A 19,753-nucleotide genomic window follows, 5' to 3' on the forward strand; every position below is an offset into this window, starting at 1 on the left:
ACAGATTTTGAGTAAAGCTATCCCAGAATAAGCAAGAGGCAATTTTGGTCTGTTCTTTCCTTTTACAGCCCCAAAGTCTGACTTTTTCTTTTCATTAAAAGCCTCTGCATGAAGTAATACCTGTTTATAGTAATACCTATGTAAGCCAACAAGTACTATAATATTTGTGGAAGTATTACTGCTCACTCCCAATTGTTATTCATCTTTTAACTATTTATTTTGGTTTTTCATCCTAATTTCTAAATTTCAGATTTATGCTGCTAATTCTTGCTTATAATTTCCAATTTTAAATATTTGTTTTTTATTTTAGAAGATAAGGATTTAACTCCTTTACAGTATGTATACATTTCCTCCTCCTTTCTGCCATAACAGTTTTTCACCTTTTAAAAAATAAATTTTGAGTGTTATCAAGTAAATATCATTTATTTTTCATACTTTGTGTGAGACTTTCTCCCAGGAAAATTTTGGGTTCCTAGGTGCTCTGAGATGTTATAATGCTATACCTTGGTGTTGTTTAAGTCATTATACTAAACAGTTTGTGGGCCTTTTTCTCTGGAAACCTTATCTTTTCACTCTGGGAAATTTTCACCTATTTTAAAGTACATACACATGCTTACATAGATAAACCTCTGTAATATTTTTTTCCCTTCTTTCTTTTCTGTCTTTGGAGCATTGTTATTAATCTGATTTTGGATCTCCTGGATTAATCTTCTAATTCTGTTATCAGTTTTCTAGTATTTACCTCTTTTTGTTTGTTTGCTAGTCTTTCTAGGAGATGTCTTCAGCTTTATCTTATAACCTTTATTTTTAGTTTTTTCCTCTCGTTTTAAATTTCTAAGAATTCTATCTTATAATTCAGTGTTTCTTTCCATAGCACTTTGATTTTGTTTCATGATTGTAATAATTTCTCATTTCTCTGAAGACGTTAATCATGGTTTCCTAAAATACTTGTCTGTTTCCTTTATTATCTATTCTCAAATATCTGGTGACTTGATGTATTCTGTGTACATAGGTCTTTCAGCTAATTAGCCTTGATTTATGGCAATGTCTAAAAAATTAGTTAAAAAATTAGTTGAGGGGAACCTGAAAATGTCAATACTTAGGTCTTCTTTTATTGCTATAGTTTATTATCTAGAAAGAACTATTTGATTTCCCTTTTACAGTCTGTATAAGCCCAGCTACCAGTATTTTAGACACGTAGGAGAAAAATCTGAGTACATTTCTTGTTCCATAGCTGATTACAACTTTTTTTTCTTTCATTAATCAAATAAACATTGAAACTGTACTGAAAATAATTGTAGTAACTTCTTTTAACAGTCTCAACATTATGGTTTTTGTTGTTATTTGGACATAAAGTCATATTCACATAACCATGGATCATAACCATTTCAGGGCAATAGAAATGCAGTATACCTACACTTTTTGTTGGAGAATTAAGTTCCAAGACATGGTCTACAAGTAACAAATTTTTTCAGACTGTAGGGTACCTACTATTTTCTGTGCTTGGTATATGATATAGTAGGCTGGTTCCTTAGATGGAGAGACCCTAGAGAGAAGACTTGCTATCCTCCCAAGCAACTGCCAGTCTTTTCCATCCCAGTTTTATGAGCCTACCTTATAAAAATGCATTTTTAATGTCCCATCACCTCTTGTGTGGCACCTCCATTACTGAGGTATTTCATTACCTAACATTGCCTATTAGAACCTCTTGTTCTGAAAATCCATAACTACATGATTTCTTTTCTTGTTTTAGGGACGCTTTTTAAAGGAATTATAATTTTCCTCCAGGTTTTTTCTTTTTCATTTCCACTATAAGCTCAAGAATTACAGAATCTTCTTAGATAGTATTTTCCCAGGCTGAATCTGTGGTAGCTACAGATGCCTAAGCCTGCTCTTCTGGAAAGTTACTGCACATCTTGTAATGGAAAAGTACAGCAGATCTCTCTTATACACCTAGCATATCCAGTAGTTGTTACAGCCCCTAGCCCAGCACTCTCTAGTTTGCTATACCCACTTCAAGTATTCCTTTACCTAACTAAAAGGGAATGACTATTTATTATATATGTGTGATATATATATTTATATATAGTTTATATTATATATAGTTTATATATATTATGTATATAGTATATATAATGTGTAAATTGTATTTATACAATTATGAGTAATGGAGTCATAATGTGTATGAGTAAAAGGATCATTATATGCTTATAGTTTCAGTGAATTGACTGCTGAATTTTTATTTAAGTCTTTAAATCTTACTTTGATCTGATTAACTTCTGAACATTTTTTAGTAACTAGTCAGTCTAAGTAGTCAATTCAGGACTACTTATCTATTAGATTTCTGCTCTCTTATTATTTTATCTGTACTTAATAATTGAGAGGATAAAAGAAAAGAACCTCCTGGACTTGTATTTTGTACATGCTGTGTGTCTGTAGCATCTCTTCTTTCAGGTTCAATAAAACAGTGGTGTGTGAATCCATTATCAGCCGCATCTTCATGTTTCTCCTTCAGATTATTAATATATCCTAACAAGAGAGCAGAATTATGGCTCTAAGATAATGTTTGATCATATCAACATTTGATACTGGATATATGTTTAGATTATCCCAAAGAACAGGTCAATATTTCTTTGGTGTATCATGATAGTGCCCCCTTCTCATACTCTTTATAAGCAATAGAGCAAATGTGGTCCACTATCATGGGAATTTGCTCACTGCCTCTCCAGCGGTTATCTCTCCGTAGATCTGTGCAAAAAAAAATAGTTACTCTGGATAATCCTTATCCCTTGAGATTTCATGGCCCTGTGTGTTCTGAATTTTACAATGTTGTTATGAAGCCTGCGTGTTCAAATAATACTTAGATGTTCTTCTTTAATAATACCTTTGGTTTCTCTTACAGTTTATCATCAGCCTTGACAAACTGGGTTTTTTATAAACTGGGTATTCCATAAACTGAAAGCAAAACATTGTTTGAAATGTATTCTTTTGGTGATAATCGTGCATTGGGTATTGATGGAATGTGCTCAGTTGTGTCCAGTTCTTTGCAACCCCATGTACTGTAGCACTCCAGGCTCCTTAATCCATGGGATTTTTCTTACAAGAATACTGGAGTGGGTTGCCATTTCCTTCTCCAGGGGATCTTCTCAACCCAGGAAATTGAACCTGCATCCCTGCATTGACAAGCAGATTCTTTACCACTGAACCACCTGATGGAATACTGAAAAGCAAATTACAGCTTACCCTGTGAATATCATAATGCTAACAGTTGAAGCCTATAATTCTAGGGCCTTTCCTTGAACCTTAAGTATTTTATAGATGTTATCTAATCCTAAAAAATCCCTGTACATAGAAAGGTAATATCCCTGTTTTTCTAGGGGGTATTAATACTGATACTGCTCAAGTGAATTGCCCAAGGTCACTCAGTGTGTTGTTGGTAAAACCAGAAATAGAATCCAAGTCTCCTGACTTCCAATTCAGTTCTCCATCCTCAATATAGTTTTCTATCCTCTATATACCCCTAGTGCCTCTCATGGGAAAAGAAGTTAATCTTCCAGCTATTAATAGCCACCAAATTGGTGGTAGCAGCACAGTGGAGAAAAGTAACTGTCTTTACACTGCAGCATTAGTATAAAAATATCTGGTAATGGAAAATTTGACAAATGTCATGTTAAAGGGAGTGGAAAATTATTTTAAGATCTGGATCTCATTTATCTAGTTCTCAGAAAAGTAAAATTCCTTAGTAGAATAGGGATCATATTTTTCTTCCTGTTTTTAAATTGTATTTCCTAGAGGGTGATTGTCAACCTAGCCACAGCAGTCTATTGTCAACTAATGTAATAAGAATAATGCATGTACTCTTGCTGATTGTTATAACTGTATTTTTTAACTTGGTTGAAAGTTTGAACTGTTTTGTTGAAATATTTACATAGCACATATTTTATTCAACTTTCAGTGTAATTTAAGTTATTGTTATATTATAAAATACACATTATAGTTTCTTCCCTTAACAGCACACTTCATGCAGAATTACTTTGTGTCAGGCACCATGACGTTTACCAGAATGAAATAGGCAAAGGAGAAAAAAAAATTAAACGCAGCATAAGTTCATTGAAGCTCATCAAGTTTATTATTTATGTAATCAAGTCATTATTTTGTACACTTAAAAAAAGTGAGAAATCTCTATTTGCTTAAATATTTAATCATGTCTAGTATTGTGGGAGTTCACACTTCAGTTCAAACAAAACCATTTGTCTCTAAGTATTAGAGCAAGGGACAAGAATTATCCTACTAAAAATCTTTGTATAGTATGTTTCTGTTTAAAAATTACTAAACATTTTTAATCAGGAAAATGGGATGATCAGAATTATGTTTTAACTAAGGCAAGATTGGTGAAGGTTGGGAAATGCAAGGAAAAGGTAAAAATCTAGTTATTTGGGACTCAGGTGATTGAGAAAGTAGTGGCAAGAGGTTACTCAGAATAAGAGTGTATAGCCATAAAAAAAAGAATGAAGTAATGCCATTTGCAGCAACATGGATGGACCTTGCAATTATATACTAAGTGAAGTAAATCAGAGGAAGACAAATAATATATACTATCACTTGAATGTTGAATATAAAAAATGATACGTATTTATAATCATTATATCTTCTTGGATTGAGGCCTTGATCATTATGTAGTGTTCTTCCTTGTCTCTTGTAATGATTGTTTATTTTAAAATCTGTTTTATGTGATACAAGTATTGCTACTCCTGCTTTCTTTTAATTTCTATTTGCATGGAATATCTTGTTCCAGCCTTTCACTTTCAGTTTGTATGTGTCCCTAGGTCTGAAGTGAGTCTCTTATAGACAGCATATTTAAGGGTCTTATTTTATACAGTCAGCCTGGTTGGAGCATTTAACCCATTTACACTTAAGGTTACTATTGTTAAGGATGGCTCAGTGGGTAAAGAATCAGCCTGCAATACAGGAAATGTAGGAGACACAGGTTCAGTCCCTGGGTCGGGAAGAGCCCCTGGAGGGGGACATGGCAGCTCATTCCAGTATTCTTGCCTCGAGAATCCCATGGACAGAGTAGCCTGATGGGCTACAATTCATTAGGCTCCAAAGAGTCTGACACAACTGAAGCAACTGAGCGCACACACGTGATCCTGTTACCAAAACCTTTATTGTTTTGGGTTTGTTTTTATAAGACTTTTCTTTCTCTCTTGTGTTTCCTATCTAGAGAAGTTTCTTTTGCATTTGTTGTTAACGCTGGATTGGTGATGCTGAATTCTCTGAATTTTTGCTTTATCTGTAAAGCTTTTGATTTCTTCATCAAACCTGAATGAGATCCTTGCTGGGTAGAGTAATCTTGGTTATAAGTTTCTTCCTTTCATCACTTTATAGTATATCCTGCCATTCCCTTCTGGCCTGCAGTTTCTGCTGAAAGATCAGCTGTTAGCCTTATGGGGGTTCCCTTGTATGTTATTTTTTGCTTTGCCCTTGCTGCCTTTAATCTTTGTGTTTAATTTTTGTTAGTTTGATTATTATGTATCTTAGCATATTTTTCTATGGGTATATCCTGCTTGGGACTCTCTGGGCTTCCTAGACTTGGATGGCTATTTCCTTTCCCACATTAGGGAAGTTTTCTACTATAATCTCTTCAGATAGGTTCTCATACCCTTTCTTATTCTTTTCTTCTCTGGGACCCTTGTATTTCGAATGTTGGTCCACTTAATGTTGTCCTAGAGTCTGTAAGACTGTCTTCATTTCTTTTCATTCTTTTTTCTTTATTCTAATCTGCTTTAGTTATTTCCACCTTTCTGTCTTCACCCTCACTGATTCTGCTATTGGTTCCCTCTAATATATTTTTTATTTCCGTTATTCTATTGTTTGTTGCTGATTGTCCAGAACAGAAACAAGTTCACAGACACAGAAAAAAACCTTTTGGACTTAGAAGGTCAAGTACTGATCCTTAGAGAAATGTATACATTTACTGGAGTTTGTTGTCATAATTGCCCAGTATCTCAAGATAGCTATATTTATAAATTCATATTGATATTGCTATTTAGTGCTTTTTTCTGTTTTAGAATTGCTTTATAATGAGTTTATTGACATTAGCAATAGCTTTTTTCTTTGACTTATTTTATTTTAAATTTTTATTAATTTAACATAAAATATGCTTATTATTAGGGTTTTTTTCTTCTTTTAACTGATAAGGTTATTAGAAAACTATTTAGGCAACATGATTGAGCTTCTTTTTAATTTTGTTGAACAGGCACATCTCCAGGTGAATCTAATCTGCTTAAAATTCCTTCACAAAAAAGAACCCGAAGAAAATTAATGCCTTCTCCCTTGAACATAAAACATACCCAAACGTCTGTAGAGTCTGAAAATATGCAGCTTAATGATTCCCTCAGCAAAGACCTTCAGCCCATTGTGTATACTCCAGAAAATTGTAGAAAAACTTATCAAAATCCATCTACAGGGACCTTATTAAAACCATTACATACTACCAGTTTTCAGACCATCAGCTCAAATATAAACAGTGATAATTCTTTGAAAATGTTGTATGAAGTAGATATCCCTCTCAGCATGAGAAAAGAACATGGACAGGAGGATTTAAAGTCTACATTTCTTATATGTGAAGATACCAGGAGCTTGGAAAGTGAACTACCTGAACAAGAATCCCTACCAAACAATAACATTTTGCAAAGGTACAAAGGAGTATTTGCCAATTCTTCTTTATTTATATAGCCTTTAAACTATTGGCTTTCTTTTTGCTCTGTAGCTATATTTAAGATCTATTTCATAGATGAAGTATGCTATCTTGATTACAAAAGTCAGTGTTTTACCTTCATTAAATATTAATCCACTAACACAATATTGTGAAGTCTTTAATTTTGAAGCTTAAGTTGATTGGCTCTCATTAGGCTAGAGAAAACCTTAAGATATATTTATTTTGTTCTTCATACTTCAGCATTAGATATTACAAACTATCAATGGTGGATTATCAAGTGTTTATTATTATTCATTAATATCTTCACTAAAAGAAATACCACAGTTTCGATTGATATTAACAAGCCTCTCAACTTGCTCTGAAATAGTCATAAATATAAGGTATGGTTGACTACATGTCATCCAAGCAAAAACATATCCTTCTCACTTAATCTGTATATTCACAGTTAATCTAACTATGGGAAGAATGATACCTTCACTTTTCTATGCTGTGGGGCTGCAGAAATCTCTTGATGTCCATCTGTGGTATAAAAAAAGAGAAAAGAAAACCTCAGGCAATCAAAGAAAGGTTATAGTATTGAACAGTGTTTTCCTTTATCAATTAATGCAAGGTGCTGTTCAAATTATGGGAGTATATGCCCCGTTTTTTCTCCATAGTACAAATCAAAATTACTCTATTTTTCGTTATTTAATATACAGGCTTGCCCCTTCTTCAATCTCAACCAAACATCCTCTGCCTATACCAAGCATAGAACCATCCTACATGGCAATGACTGCTGCTGCCAGAAGGAAACGGAAACTAGTAAGGTACATTTAAATATAAACTGTTTTGATCTTTGTGTATATGTAAGATCATCTTTACGCATTGTTTCCTACAGCTCTTTTTATTAAAATTAGACTGGCAATTCACATGTGAGCATGCATATAATAAGTTGCTCTGAATGTGGCACTACTTTTATATTATCAAAGATCTTGATAAAGCCCAAATATTTCACTTGATATTTGCATAAGATGTTCCATGTTTCAGATTATTTAAAATAAATTTAAACATCTTCTGGCCTTCAAAAAAGTTATTTTAAGTTTTTTCTGTTGACAACTTTTACTCATTTGGTATTTTTCCCTTTAGACATTTCTTCAGTCCTAAAATTATAATGTTTTAATGGATTTTGATATCTGGTTAAAATGTGATAAGTGAATAAACTTTTGTTTCTGGCTATGACATTGTAGCTTATATCAGACCTGGCTTTCCATCAGGAGCAATTATAAAAGCTAATGAAATTCAACCAGTAGCTGATTGAAAGCCCTGGGGAAAAACCAACACAGCCAGGACTTGGGAGTCTAAGATCCCAGAAAAATGGAAAACAACTTGTGGAGAACTAGACTTTCTCTGCCTCTTTTTTCCATTTAGCATTTGCATCAGACTCCTCAATTTATGGCATCAAATATAGAGGTCAAGCAGAAAATGGAAGCCTAGTGCTATCAGCACCTCTCTGAGCTAGGGAAGCAAATGTAACTTTTGCCTACAGCATATTCACCAGTTTCTAAACTCCATGGAATAAAAGACCAAGAAACCAAGCTAAAAGTGGCTACCAAAAGGCTAAAGCAATAAACAAGGTTTTGATCTTCTCATGGGGCCAGGATACAAAAATTACCGTTTAGGGATCATCATGAGAAGAAGCCCCGTTAAACACCCAGGGTGTTATTTGAAATCTTTGCAGGCCTATGCTCTAGGTAGGAATAGGGCAAACTGGAAATAGACTGGTTCTTGAAAACCTGAAACAGATTTAGACCAGTTGAATTCCTTCTCTGCCCACTTGCCAGAAGAAAATTAATCATCTCTGAAGAATATATGATCTCCAACCTCTCCAGTTTTTCATATGCAGTGTTTACCACTTAAGCAAAAGTTACCAAATATGCCAGGAGACAGGACAAAATGACTGAAAATCAAGAGAAAAAAACAGAGAAATAGTAATGAAGATACTGAAATTATCAGATAGGGACTTAAATTTAGTTGTGATTAAGTTCAATAAAACAGATGATAATTTCCCAGAGAACTAGATTCTATTAAAATGAATCAAATGGATATTCTAGAGCTGAAAAATAGAATTTACTGAAATTGCAACACAATAAATCAATTTAACAAATTAGGTATGGCAGAAGAAAGTTTAGTGAACTTTCATTAAAGAAAGATAGGTTTCATTAAAGAAGATAGGTTAATAAAAAGATGTCCAAACTAATGTACAAAAGAATAAAAAGATTAAAATACAGAGAAGAGCAAAAAAGAGATCTATGGTACACAGACCTAGCATGTATACATTTTGAGTCCCAGAAAGAAATGAGAAAAAAAAAATGTAAAAACAATAACAAACAAAAAAAAACTAGTATTTGAAATGATGCTAGCTAATAATTTTCCAAAACTGACCAAAGATAAGAGAACATAGGCTCAAGAAGCACTGCAAACTGCAGGCAGCATTATACCAAGCAACATACCCAGGTATATAGCAGTAAAGCAGCTAGAAATTAAAGACAGGGGAAAATATCTTAAATATATTGTTATATGACATGAAGTTCATCATGTATTCTTTATATCCTAGAACACTGAATTCAAGAAAAGATATAGTGAGTGGTTAAATTGTAAAATGGATCTGATTTGCTTTAACTCTTTTTCTTTAGTATGTGATTATGGAAAGAAGAGTGTACAATCTTAAGATAACTTTTTTTTAAGTTTCCTTTTTTCCACTGTGGACCTGTTATCATCTGGGCTAACGTTAACAAATTTACAAATAGCCTATTCTTTTGTGCCACATAGAGTGTGATCTCATAGTTGCATCCAACATCTGTTCTTTCTTCTCCAGAGTACAGTAGAGTCTTGGAATGTTTATGTTTAAATTTCATGGATTGATTTTTCCTGAATGTCTCTGATTGTCCATGACAGTTACAATCTTGTATTTTGCTATGTCACTAATTTGAATTGTGTAATTTGTTATATATAGGAATCAATCATTTACTGAGCCTAGCTAACCACCATCATCTGTTTCATCCATCTTCTCACTAATTTTTATTATGTCAGTCATGTTATTCTTTTCATTAATTAGTGCTGGAGACTTTACTTGTTCTTCACTGGTAACATGCCCTGCTGTTTTAACTCAAATCTAACAAAAGTTTATAGCTAAGAATAACTGAAATGTAAACATAGACATTATCAAAATGAAATGATTTTTCAAAAAATATCCAGGTATATAAATGGTGTATTTGGAGTGGGTTTAGATAAATTAAAGGGCTTCCACACAAACATCTAATATTGTGAAATAATATTAAAGGACAAATAAAGTAAGATTTCTCATAGCCTATTAATTGCTCTGGTACATTCCCTCTGGTACCAATAATTAGATCCTGCCATTAACTAAAGTTAAAAGAGATTAATGTTAGAAATGTACATAATTACTTTTTTAAAAAAATCTTCCTTTCCCCCTATTAAACCTACATGAGCTTGAGAGTAATAAACTCTGGTATTTTCCACTTAGCAATTTTATGTACATATTTAGATGTGTGTATATATCATTATCATTTTTAAAAATAATGGCTCCATGTGTATAGTTATTTATTTAACTATTTTGTCAGTTTTTCTTTCAAAAAAAAACACAAAACATTATCATCCAGAAGCACTGGATATTCCAAAAACCTACCAGACTGAATTTTTTAGTACTACTTAAATTGAGAATATCAGATATGTAATAATTTCCATTTCTTAATCATTCTAACAGACTATTTTAACTAACTGAATCAATTTGCCAAATATACAAATAAAATACATATGTAAATTTTTACTTATAAATTATATTTATTAATTTGAGGTTTTGTTTGCTTTATGTCTGGTTGGTTGCTTGGTTTTTTGTTTGTTCCACCGTCTTTCTTGGCACTCAAAATGGTCTCACATGTGCATACATTTTTGGTTTTGAAAAAAGTCTTTGATTACAATTAGAAATTATCTCAGCTGAAAGAATATGAGATGCATTACATTTATTAAGCAGAAATATTCTACCTATGTACAGAAATGAAGAGCTAATCTTTTATTAATAGTTATGGAAATATATTTGGCACACAGCTAGAATATTCTCTAGGTTTCTTCTCAAGATAGTCTTTAAAATAATTTGAATTTGTACCTATAACAATTTTAGGCCTTTTTATCTTATGATCTAAAATAAATCTTACAGAAATTTATAACAAATATTTCATTAGTTGACTAAATCCTAAAAATACTTAAATGTTTTACTTTTATATAAATATGTAACTTATTTTATTAGGCTTTGATTTCATTCCTAGAAATGTGAGTTTTACTCAAGTAAAACCCTGATTTTCAAGTGAAAACAAAAGTCTTAGAACTAGCCAAAGTGACGAATCATACCATAAAATCATTAAGACAACTTTAACATATATTGTTTGGAAAAACAAACTTTATCAAAAGTAACCAATGACACTGATCTTTATACTTGAAGAAATAAAAAATCACCAAATGACCAAAAAAGAATTTGATTTTATAAATGTATATGTTTTTATATATATATATATATGTATATAAAATCAAAAATGTGTGCTTTAGTATCCAAAATGGAATTATAGTAATTTAGTTTATTTGGTACCATTTAGGAATAGAAAATTTCTACAACTGAATTTAGTTTGATAACGCAGGTACTTCTCTATAACCGTTTTGGGAAAGCATTATTTGCATTATTGAACAGAGTTGGTAAATCACCATTATGAACACCATGATCATTTCTCTTACAGGCTCTAAAAAATTTAGATACACAGGCTGACTTATTTTTCCCAGCATTCACTGAGTTTATACCCATCTTTCTTTACTAGCATATTAAATTGCCATTTCTGGCTATTTTGAATGACCGTATAACTAACCCATATTCTGCTGTTTCACAGACATAAACCCGCATCACTTTCCCACATGGTTAGGATTCCCAGAACAAGTTGTTGCCATAAGGAAAAGTCTCTAATTGTTAATCCAGCAGACAATCAGATTAGTATAAACTTGTAAAATGGTGTAGAATATCTTGACTTGCAAGAAATTTTCCTAAAATTAGCTTATTTGAATCAGTGTAGAAAGAGATCTTCCACTTTGACCTCCAACGCTGCCTGCTGAAACTTGACCTCTGTAGGACTGGGAAGGGTTGGATCGCTGTTTTTCAGGGCCCAGATTAAACTCATCCCATCCACAGAATCTTCCCTTTTTCTTTCTTCTTCTGAAATCAGGAACCTACAGCACTAAAAACCTGCCAGACTGTTTTTTACTCTGTCTTGTATTATTTTATGTGTCTTATTTTTCCCCCACCCCACCATATATCTATTATGTAAATTTTCAGGACATGGGTTGTTTATGCCCTAATTCACTTGTGTGTTTTGTGACATGAAGTCACAGTAGGTGCTCAGTAATTTGTCAACTCAAATTAAGATAGAAATTTGATCCGTTAATAGCATGAGACTGATATTCTTTTCATTTTGCTTTGTATAATTGCAATAATCAGAGAGAGATACTCAATTATTATCATGCTTTGATATAAAAACAAGGTTTCCAAACAATCTCACTTGTTTATATCCCCCAGATAAGAGGTATTATAATCTGAGCTTAGTGTTTCACCTCTTGGAGTGAGCTCTTTATCTCTACACTTTGAATAACAGTGTTTGCATGCAGTTCAACATAGCACCCTGAAATGTTCTGTTAAAGAATTGTGACATATACCTCTAATCATAATCTCTGATTTGAATATACATTAAACACACACACAGCCGAATTCTCCTATGGGCCGAAAATTTACTTAGTATTTCCAGTTACTTCTATGGGATTTTACAACATAATATTTAGTATTTCACTTTTTCTTTAATCATAATTTATGTAGAATATGTATTTGAACTTAGAGATATAAAAGAATGCTTTACTAAAATAAAAAATTTCCCCTGAAGCTCTGCATCAAATACTTCATTAACTGCTGAGTTAAATTCTGGATCTGCCAAGCGTGTTCATCAAGATAATTCAAGTGATAAGCACTTACAAGAAAACAGACCAACTATGGGTATGTCTCAGCTCTTATTCTGATATTTAATAAATGGTTAACTAACATGTATAAACTTCACATATTTTTACAGTGCTTTCATAAGAATCTCCTTTTATATACTCATCACTTTTATTACATAGTGAGTGGTTACCCCTGATATAGATAAGAAAACTTAAGACACAAAATAGAAAACACACTTACCCAAGACCACAAAGAGATTCTTGATGGAGCCAGAACTCAGAACTGGGTCTCCTGACTCTACATTCTGTACCCTTTTGGTTATAGAAACTGCCTTATATTGCAGAAGGGTGGGTAATTAATTTAACTAATATTTGATATAATTAGCTATATTACTTAATAGGTTTACAGATAAACTATATCTGTAAATGTATCTGAAATTTTTCTCTTTGCCTATTATTTTTAGTAATTTGGCCTCTGACTCATTTGTGCAATTATTGGGAGATTCAAGTCTATATCTGGTTGTAATCATATTTTAACTCCTGTTAGCAAGTTGAAAAGAATGCTGATGGCAGTGACTGTGCTTGTGTTGTGCTCAGTTGTGTCCAACTCTTTGCAACCACATCTGGTGACAACATCCCCTCAGTTGCTTACGGAGGTGACATGAGTCCATGGTAACAAAGCATCTTCATGAAACTAGAATATATAGTGCCCGTCAGTTCCTAGGCCTTTGTGTCCTGACCCGTTTTTCTGACATTATAGTTCCTAAGACTTCAATTAGGAAGTATTTATTTACTACATTCTCACTATGTGCTAGGTTCTGTGATGAATATAGAGATCATTAAGATTCAGTTTGGTTCTTCCCTAAAGGAACTTATGATTATAGTACTTGGAATTTTTAAAGGGAGTTCATGAGATAGTGATTATATTGAGAATAACATGAAAACTATTATTACTTTTTTTCTTGTCAACACTTTTTCATTGGAGTAATATAAAATTTCTCAATAGCGTTGTCAGGCTGCATTGATAAATCATTACTTCTTGTGGTGGCCACAAGGAGTTCCTTAAGTTTAGTGGAAATGTCTTTCATGCAAATTTAAAAATCAGTGAAGTCCTGAAAAGAAAAATTTACTATGACTATTTGATTTAGCATGCCATATTTAGTAATATTTAATAGTGTGTATATGCAGGTGGTGTAGATATGTATAGTCCCTTTGGTCCCCTGAAAAAATTCTCCAGGAAGTCATAATTCTACAACTAAATAATAAATTTATGATAACTGTCAAATAATAGAGATCTGGGTTTCCTAATATGTTTATTTTCTAAGAATACTATAAAATGCATCAAGTATCTTACGTGTAAAGAGAGATGAGAGAACAGTAAGAGAGAATACTAAACTACAGTACTTGCCAAAGGGGAAATAATTGTGTCTTATTTAAGAATAACAGAGCCCTTAGAAAAGGGTGTTAAAGTGAAGGTCCCTGGTAGTCAGATGGTAAAGAATCTGCCTGCAATACAGGAGACTCAGGTTCAATCCCTGGCTCAGGAAGATCCCCTGGAAAAGGGAATGGCAACCCACTTCAGTATTCTTGCCTGGAAAACCCTATGGGCAGAGGAGCCTGGCAGGCTATAGTCCATGGGGTTACAAAGAGTCAGACATGACTGAGCAACTAACACAACTTCAAGTGGTTTATGTGGGCTTCCTAGGTAACGCTAGTGGTAAAGAATCCACCTGCTAATGCAGGTAACCCAGGTTCCATCCCCTAGTCGAGAAGATTCCCTGGAATAGGAAGTGGCAACCCACTTCAGTATCCTTGCCTGGAAAATTCCATGGACAGAGGAGCCTGGTGGGCTACAGTCCATGGGGTCACAAAGAGTTGGACGTGACTGAGCACACCCACACATACTGAATGGTTTGTGTCCATTAGGATATCCAAGTGAAAATTCCCAAATACACATTAGGAATTACTAAAGAAGTAAGAGAGAACCAGGGCTGCCTTCCTTAGAATCTATGCAACTGACTTCTCCAACTAACAGAGTACCAAGGGGAAAAAAAAAAAAAGGGACGCATCAGTGAAAATGACCTTAACTCTGTTCACTGAGCATTGAGAGAAACAAGAAGTGTCGAGAGAATATGTGCCCCTAAAACTAAAACCTAATGTGACCAAGAAAATGACTGATTAGTCAGACCCATAAAGAAGTCAGTGCCCTCCAGTTGTAACAACACTACATTGGGTAGAGAATCATTGTGAACACTGATAAAGAGCCAGAAGAGGGGCATAGAGAAATGGAACCCATTTGTGAGGTAGCAGTGGAAGGAAAAAGGACTATGGGATCAGGATCAGCACATTAAGAAGTGCTGATTCCAGTGATACTTCTAAGTTAGAAAAATACAGAAGTTTCAAAGTCCAGGGAAGTAATCCAAAGAATGAAAAAAAAATTTGATGGTGCGCAAAAGAAAGGGAACTGTGCTCATAGTAGTCTCCCCTAGTTCAAAAAGAACAGAAGTAAATGAGAGTTTTCACTGACTTCACTTGCTGACTTTGGGGAATGGGTTGGGCATATGTTACCTCTGCACTAAAACTTCAGTCTGTAATATAGAGAAATCTATTTCTACTTTCAAGCCAAAGTATTAGTGTTCCTTTGTTGGTGTTATACTTTAAATCATTAATTACCAACTGTGAAGTTTAGTGAATGGTGAAAATTCTTTTTGAATTATACTTTTACAATATTTATATATCTCTCTATTTCTTCTCTAGACTATAAAAGAAACATCCATAAAATAAAGCCGAGCATGGTTAGAAAGTTTGGAAGAAGTATTTCAAAAGGAAACCTAAGATAAGCCTCTTCGAAATCAAGGGGAAAAAAATCGAGGAGTCTGCTTTTAAAAGTTTTTTGCCAGGACCCTTTCAGGAACTTGTTTAAACTCTTTGAAAGAAGACCATCTTAAAAACTAGGTATACTCAAATACCTTTAGCAAGCAAAAAATGAAATTCCTTTTGTTTTGTGCTTTTGTATTCTAAGCAAATATAAAATTTCAAGAGAAAAGGTATGTTTTGCATTTCTAAAATATTTGCTTCCCTTTAAAATTCCTGAGTCAGTGTGGTGGCAGCTCAGTTTTACTATGCTGCAAGTTGATTAGAACATTTTAGAAAATAATAGAGTTAAATTTCCCTTACTGGTTTTTTAAAATGAGAATTTAGGAGTGATAAAATTATGACCCAGGATTTATTTGGTCTGACATTGTTTTAATCATATATCTGACCTTTCTTTCCAAACATATTTAGATGTACAAATGTACATATATGTGCTGATAAAGCTGTTGTAAATATTATTTAAATAGTGTTCATTAATAAAATACTAATATTGTCTCTTGCTACTTGATATATTAAATATGTAAACTTTATCATGCCTCCTTTTCTGTATCATGACTGACTACCCCTTGCGTGCGTGTGTGCGTGAGTGGTTTGCATGCCCTTCTCCTGGGGATCTTCCCTTACACACCTTAAACTACTACTTTTCATAAACTGTCAATTTTGTATATTTGTATTTCAAATTAGTCCAAGATAAGCAGCACTAGAACCAAGTCTGAGAATAATCTATAGGTTTCTTAATGATAATGAGAACATGTTTTAATCATTTTTTCTGTGATAGGAAGTACATGGAGCTGCAACTTAATCTTATGTCCTTGTTCACCTGCCTTGTTTGGCCTGTTTATCTTCTGATTATAAGTATTTGGTTAAATGCACTTTTAATTTCATATGGCTTAGGAACTATCCCATCTAAGCAAACAGCCATTTAACAATCAGCTGCATATTTTAGGCCTTTTAGTTGTTGATCATGTTTTTCAAATCAAAATCTAATTGGAAGGGTGTGAGATGGAATAATGACCTTTGAAGTTTCTTCCCACTGTGACCCGTATAATTCCATATTCATCAAAGTACACACAGGATGTATTGTAGGGAGAACAAACATAGACAATTTTTGTTTTCCCTTTGTCATTAGGACTTTGATTGTGTTGCCTACATTGGCCTCTTTATTATTCCTTTCCATTTTTCTTAGGTAATTATAAGGTTTCAAAAGAAATCTTTTTACCACGTACTGATGAATGGCTAGCTAGCAGGATTATGTAACCCTACCTCGTGGTCCACCTCATACCATAAGACATGAGTGATTTTCTTATATGCCACTTCTATCGACTAGGGATTTCACCTTCCATAAAAGTTCCTAACACTACCTTTGCATTACAACCACATAAAGGAGAAATTAGAGGGAATAAATTGTAATGAATGTGGGAAAAGAAACCTGTTGAATATATGAATAAGGGCTTTTGGATATATGAATAAGGAAAAACTACATGCATTTAAACTAAAATAAGATGCTATAATTAATAAGTCACTAGAAAGCAATTTTTAAATAAACTTTATGTAGAAGATAGACTGATCATAAACATATGACTCAGTGAATTTTCACAGAATAAACACACCTGTGTAACCAGCCCTGAGATCAAGGAATAGAGAATTATCAGAATCCTAGAAGCCTCTCTCATATCCCACCTCCCTCTAAGGCTGACCACTATCCCAACACCATAGATTGATTTTTAACTAAAATAATTTATTTTTGTTAAAAGGTAATATTTTTTTCCATAAACAATACAAATATGCTTCCTCCTCCTCTCAACCACCCTCTACCAATGTTTCCAGTTGTAACCACTGCTAATAGTTAAGGTATGCTGCCAAGTCATTTCTTTATATTCAAGCCTCTATACGTGTTTTTTTTTTTTTTTAAGTATCATCTGATTTGTTTTGCAGTTTACTTTTTTATTCTCATTTGAAAGCAGCTTGGGCATCTTTGTAAAATCTCCTAAGTGTGAATTTCATAAATACCGCTGTCGCAGATAGATTGCTCTTTAGTGACAAATGGTAGCAAATAATTTTCATGAAGCAAGTCAAAGATCAGAGAGAAACCCAAATGATGCTGTTTCTTTTGACTAACACTGCGCACGATTTCTGAGAATATTTAGGAGTAGTCAGTATAATCTCTACGTCATGATGTCCAAAGTATAGTCCACAGAACATGGCTCAGCTGGATACCCTGCCAAGAAGAGGGCTCCGTGTCAAAGAAGAGTGGGAAGCAGCAGCCTTCCAGGACATTGTCTGCACCCTTTGTGTGTGGATCACAATAAACTGTGGAAAATTCTGAAAGATGGGAATACCAGACCACCTGACCTGCCTCTTGAGAAACCTATATGCAGGTCAGGAAGCAACAGTTAAAACTGGACATGGAACAACAGACTGGTTCCAAATAGGAAAAAGAGTACGTCAAGGCTGTATATTGTCACCCTGCTTATTTAACTTCTATGCAGAGTACATCATGAGAAACGCTGGACTGGAAGAAGCACAAGCTAGAATCAAGATTGCCGGGAGAAATATCAAACACCTCAGATATGCAGATGACACCACCCTTATGGCAGAAAGTGAAGAGGAACTCAAAAGCCTCTTAATGAAAGTGAAAGAAGAGAGTGAAAAAGTTGGCTTAAAGCTCAATATTCAGAAAACAAAGATCGTGGCATCTGGTCCCATCACTTCATGGGAAATAGATGGGGAAACAGTGGAAACAGTGTCAGACTTTATTTTTCTGGGCTCCAAAATCACTGCAGATGGTGATTGCAGCCATGAAATTAAAAGAAGCTTACTCCTTGGAAGGAAAGTTGTGACCAACCTAGATAGCATATTGAAAAGCAGAGACGTTGCTTTGCCAACAAATGTTTGTCTAGTCAAGGCTATGGTTTTTCCAGTAGTCATGTGTGGATGTGAGAGTTGGGCTGTGAAGAAAGCTGAGTGCTGAAGAATTGATGCTTTTGAACTGTGGTGTTGGAGAAGACTCTTGAGAGTCCCATGGACTGCAGCGAGATCCAAACGGTCCATCCTAAAGGAGACCAGTGCTGAGTATTCATTGGAAGGACTGATATTGAAGCTGAAACTTCAATACTTTGGCTACCTGATGCGAAGAGCTGACTCATTTGAAAACATCCTGATGCTGGGAGGGATTAGGGGCAGGAGAAGAAGGGGATGACAGAGGATAAGATGGTTGAATGGCATCACCAATTCAGTGGACATGGGTTTGGGTAGACTCCGGGAGTTAGTGATGGACAGGGAGGCCTGGTGTCCTGCAGTTCATGGGGTCACAAAGAGTCGGATATGACTGAGCGACTGAACTAAGTGATACCCCTAAGAACATACTTTGAGCAAAAATGTAGGGATTGATAATGACTAAAATTAACAGAACATTATAGAATAGAGTTGAAACTATATTCATGAAAATTAATTGCCAGTTTGAAACAAACACTTTCACACATTAATGCTAACTCCACCAGTCTTTCATTTTTACTAAGTTAAGACTTAAGTTTGGTTTTGGTAAAGTAACATAATACAAATAAGTTTTTATTATACTTTCCTACTTTTGTAAATTAGTTGGAATACTTGTTCTCATGTGCCTGGATATTGTATTAACTTTGTTTACATGCCAGGAGGTAGGTATAGTACATACCATGTATGATGAATGACAGCTCTGCTATAACATGGCATACATGTTTCTCAAAATCACTGAGCTATGCCAAATTTTTGTGATGAAGACACAGGGCTTACCAGGCAAATGGAGTTAAGGGTACCACACTCAAAAATTTTGTCATTGGCACAGTAAATGCCAAAACCTAATTAAATGTTTAAGAAATGCATAAATGCTACTATAATTAAGGCGCTTTGCCTTGAAAAAGTAGTGAAGTTTGCTCGTGGAAATGGGTGTAAGAGAGTTGCAGCGTATGGGTTAAAATGAAATGATGGCAGGCCAGTGGGTGATCTAAATCAGGTAGAAATGTGTAACATCAGATGTGGATGGCTGTGGCCCATTGTTCTTGAGTGATGTGTGTGTTTTGTGTACCCCATGGCTTGGTTCACCTGTGTGCAGTTTTCTGTGTTCACCTAATGTTGCGTTTGGATGAAATCTCATAAATG

General features: G+C 34.1%; 1 protein-coding gene across 2 annotated transcripts in view; it reads left to right on the forward strand.

Moving 5' to 3' along the window:
• The window catches only part of KIF18A (kinesin family member 18A), a 79,910-nt gene extending 63,794 nt beyond the window's left edge, over window positions 1-16,116 (forward strand). For both annotated transcript variants that reach the window (XM_018059302.1, XM_013969838.2), the window contains 4 exons: window positions 6,260-6,698; window positions 7,420-7,527; window positions 12,691-12,800; window positions 15,500-16,116. In XM_018059302.1, the coding sequence (XP_017914791.1) occupies window positions 6,260-6,698; window positions 7,420-7,527; window positions 12,691-12,800; window positions 15,500-15,582 (740 nt within the window). In that variant the 3' untranslated portion in view covers window positions 15,583-16,116. The remainder of the gene's footprint in view (window positions 1-6,259; window positions 6,699-7,419; window positions 7,528-12,690; window positions 12,801-15,499) is intronic.

This window comes from Capra hircus, chromosome 15, assembly GCF_001704415.2.
Source record: "Capra hircus breed San Clemente chromosome 15, ASM170441v1, whole genome shotgun sequence".
Taxonomy (NCBI): domain Eukaryota; kingdom Metazoa; phylum Chordata; class Mammalia; order Artiodactyla; family Bovidae; genus Capra; species Capra hircus.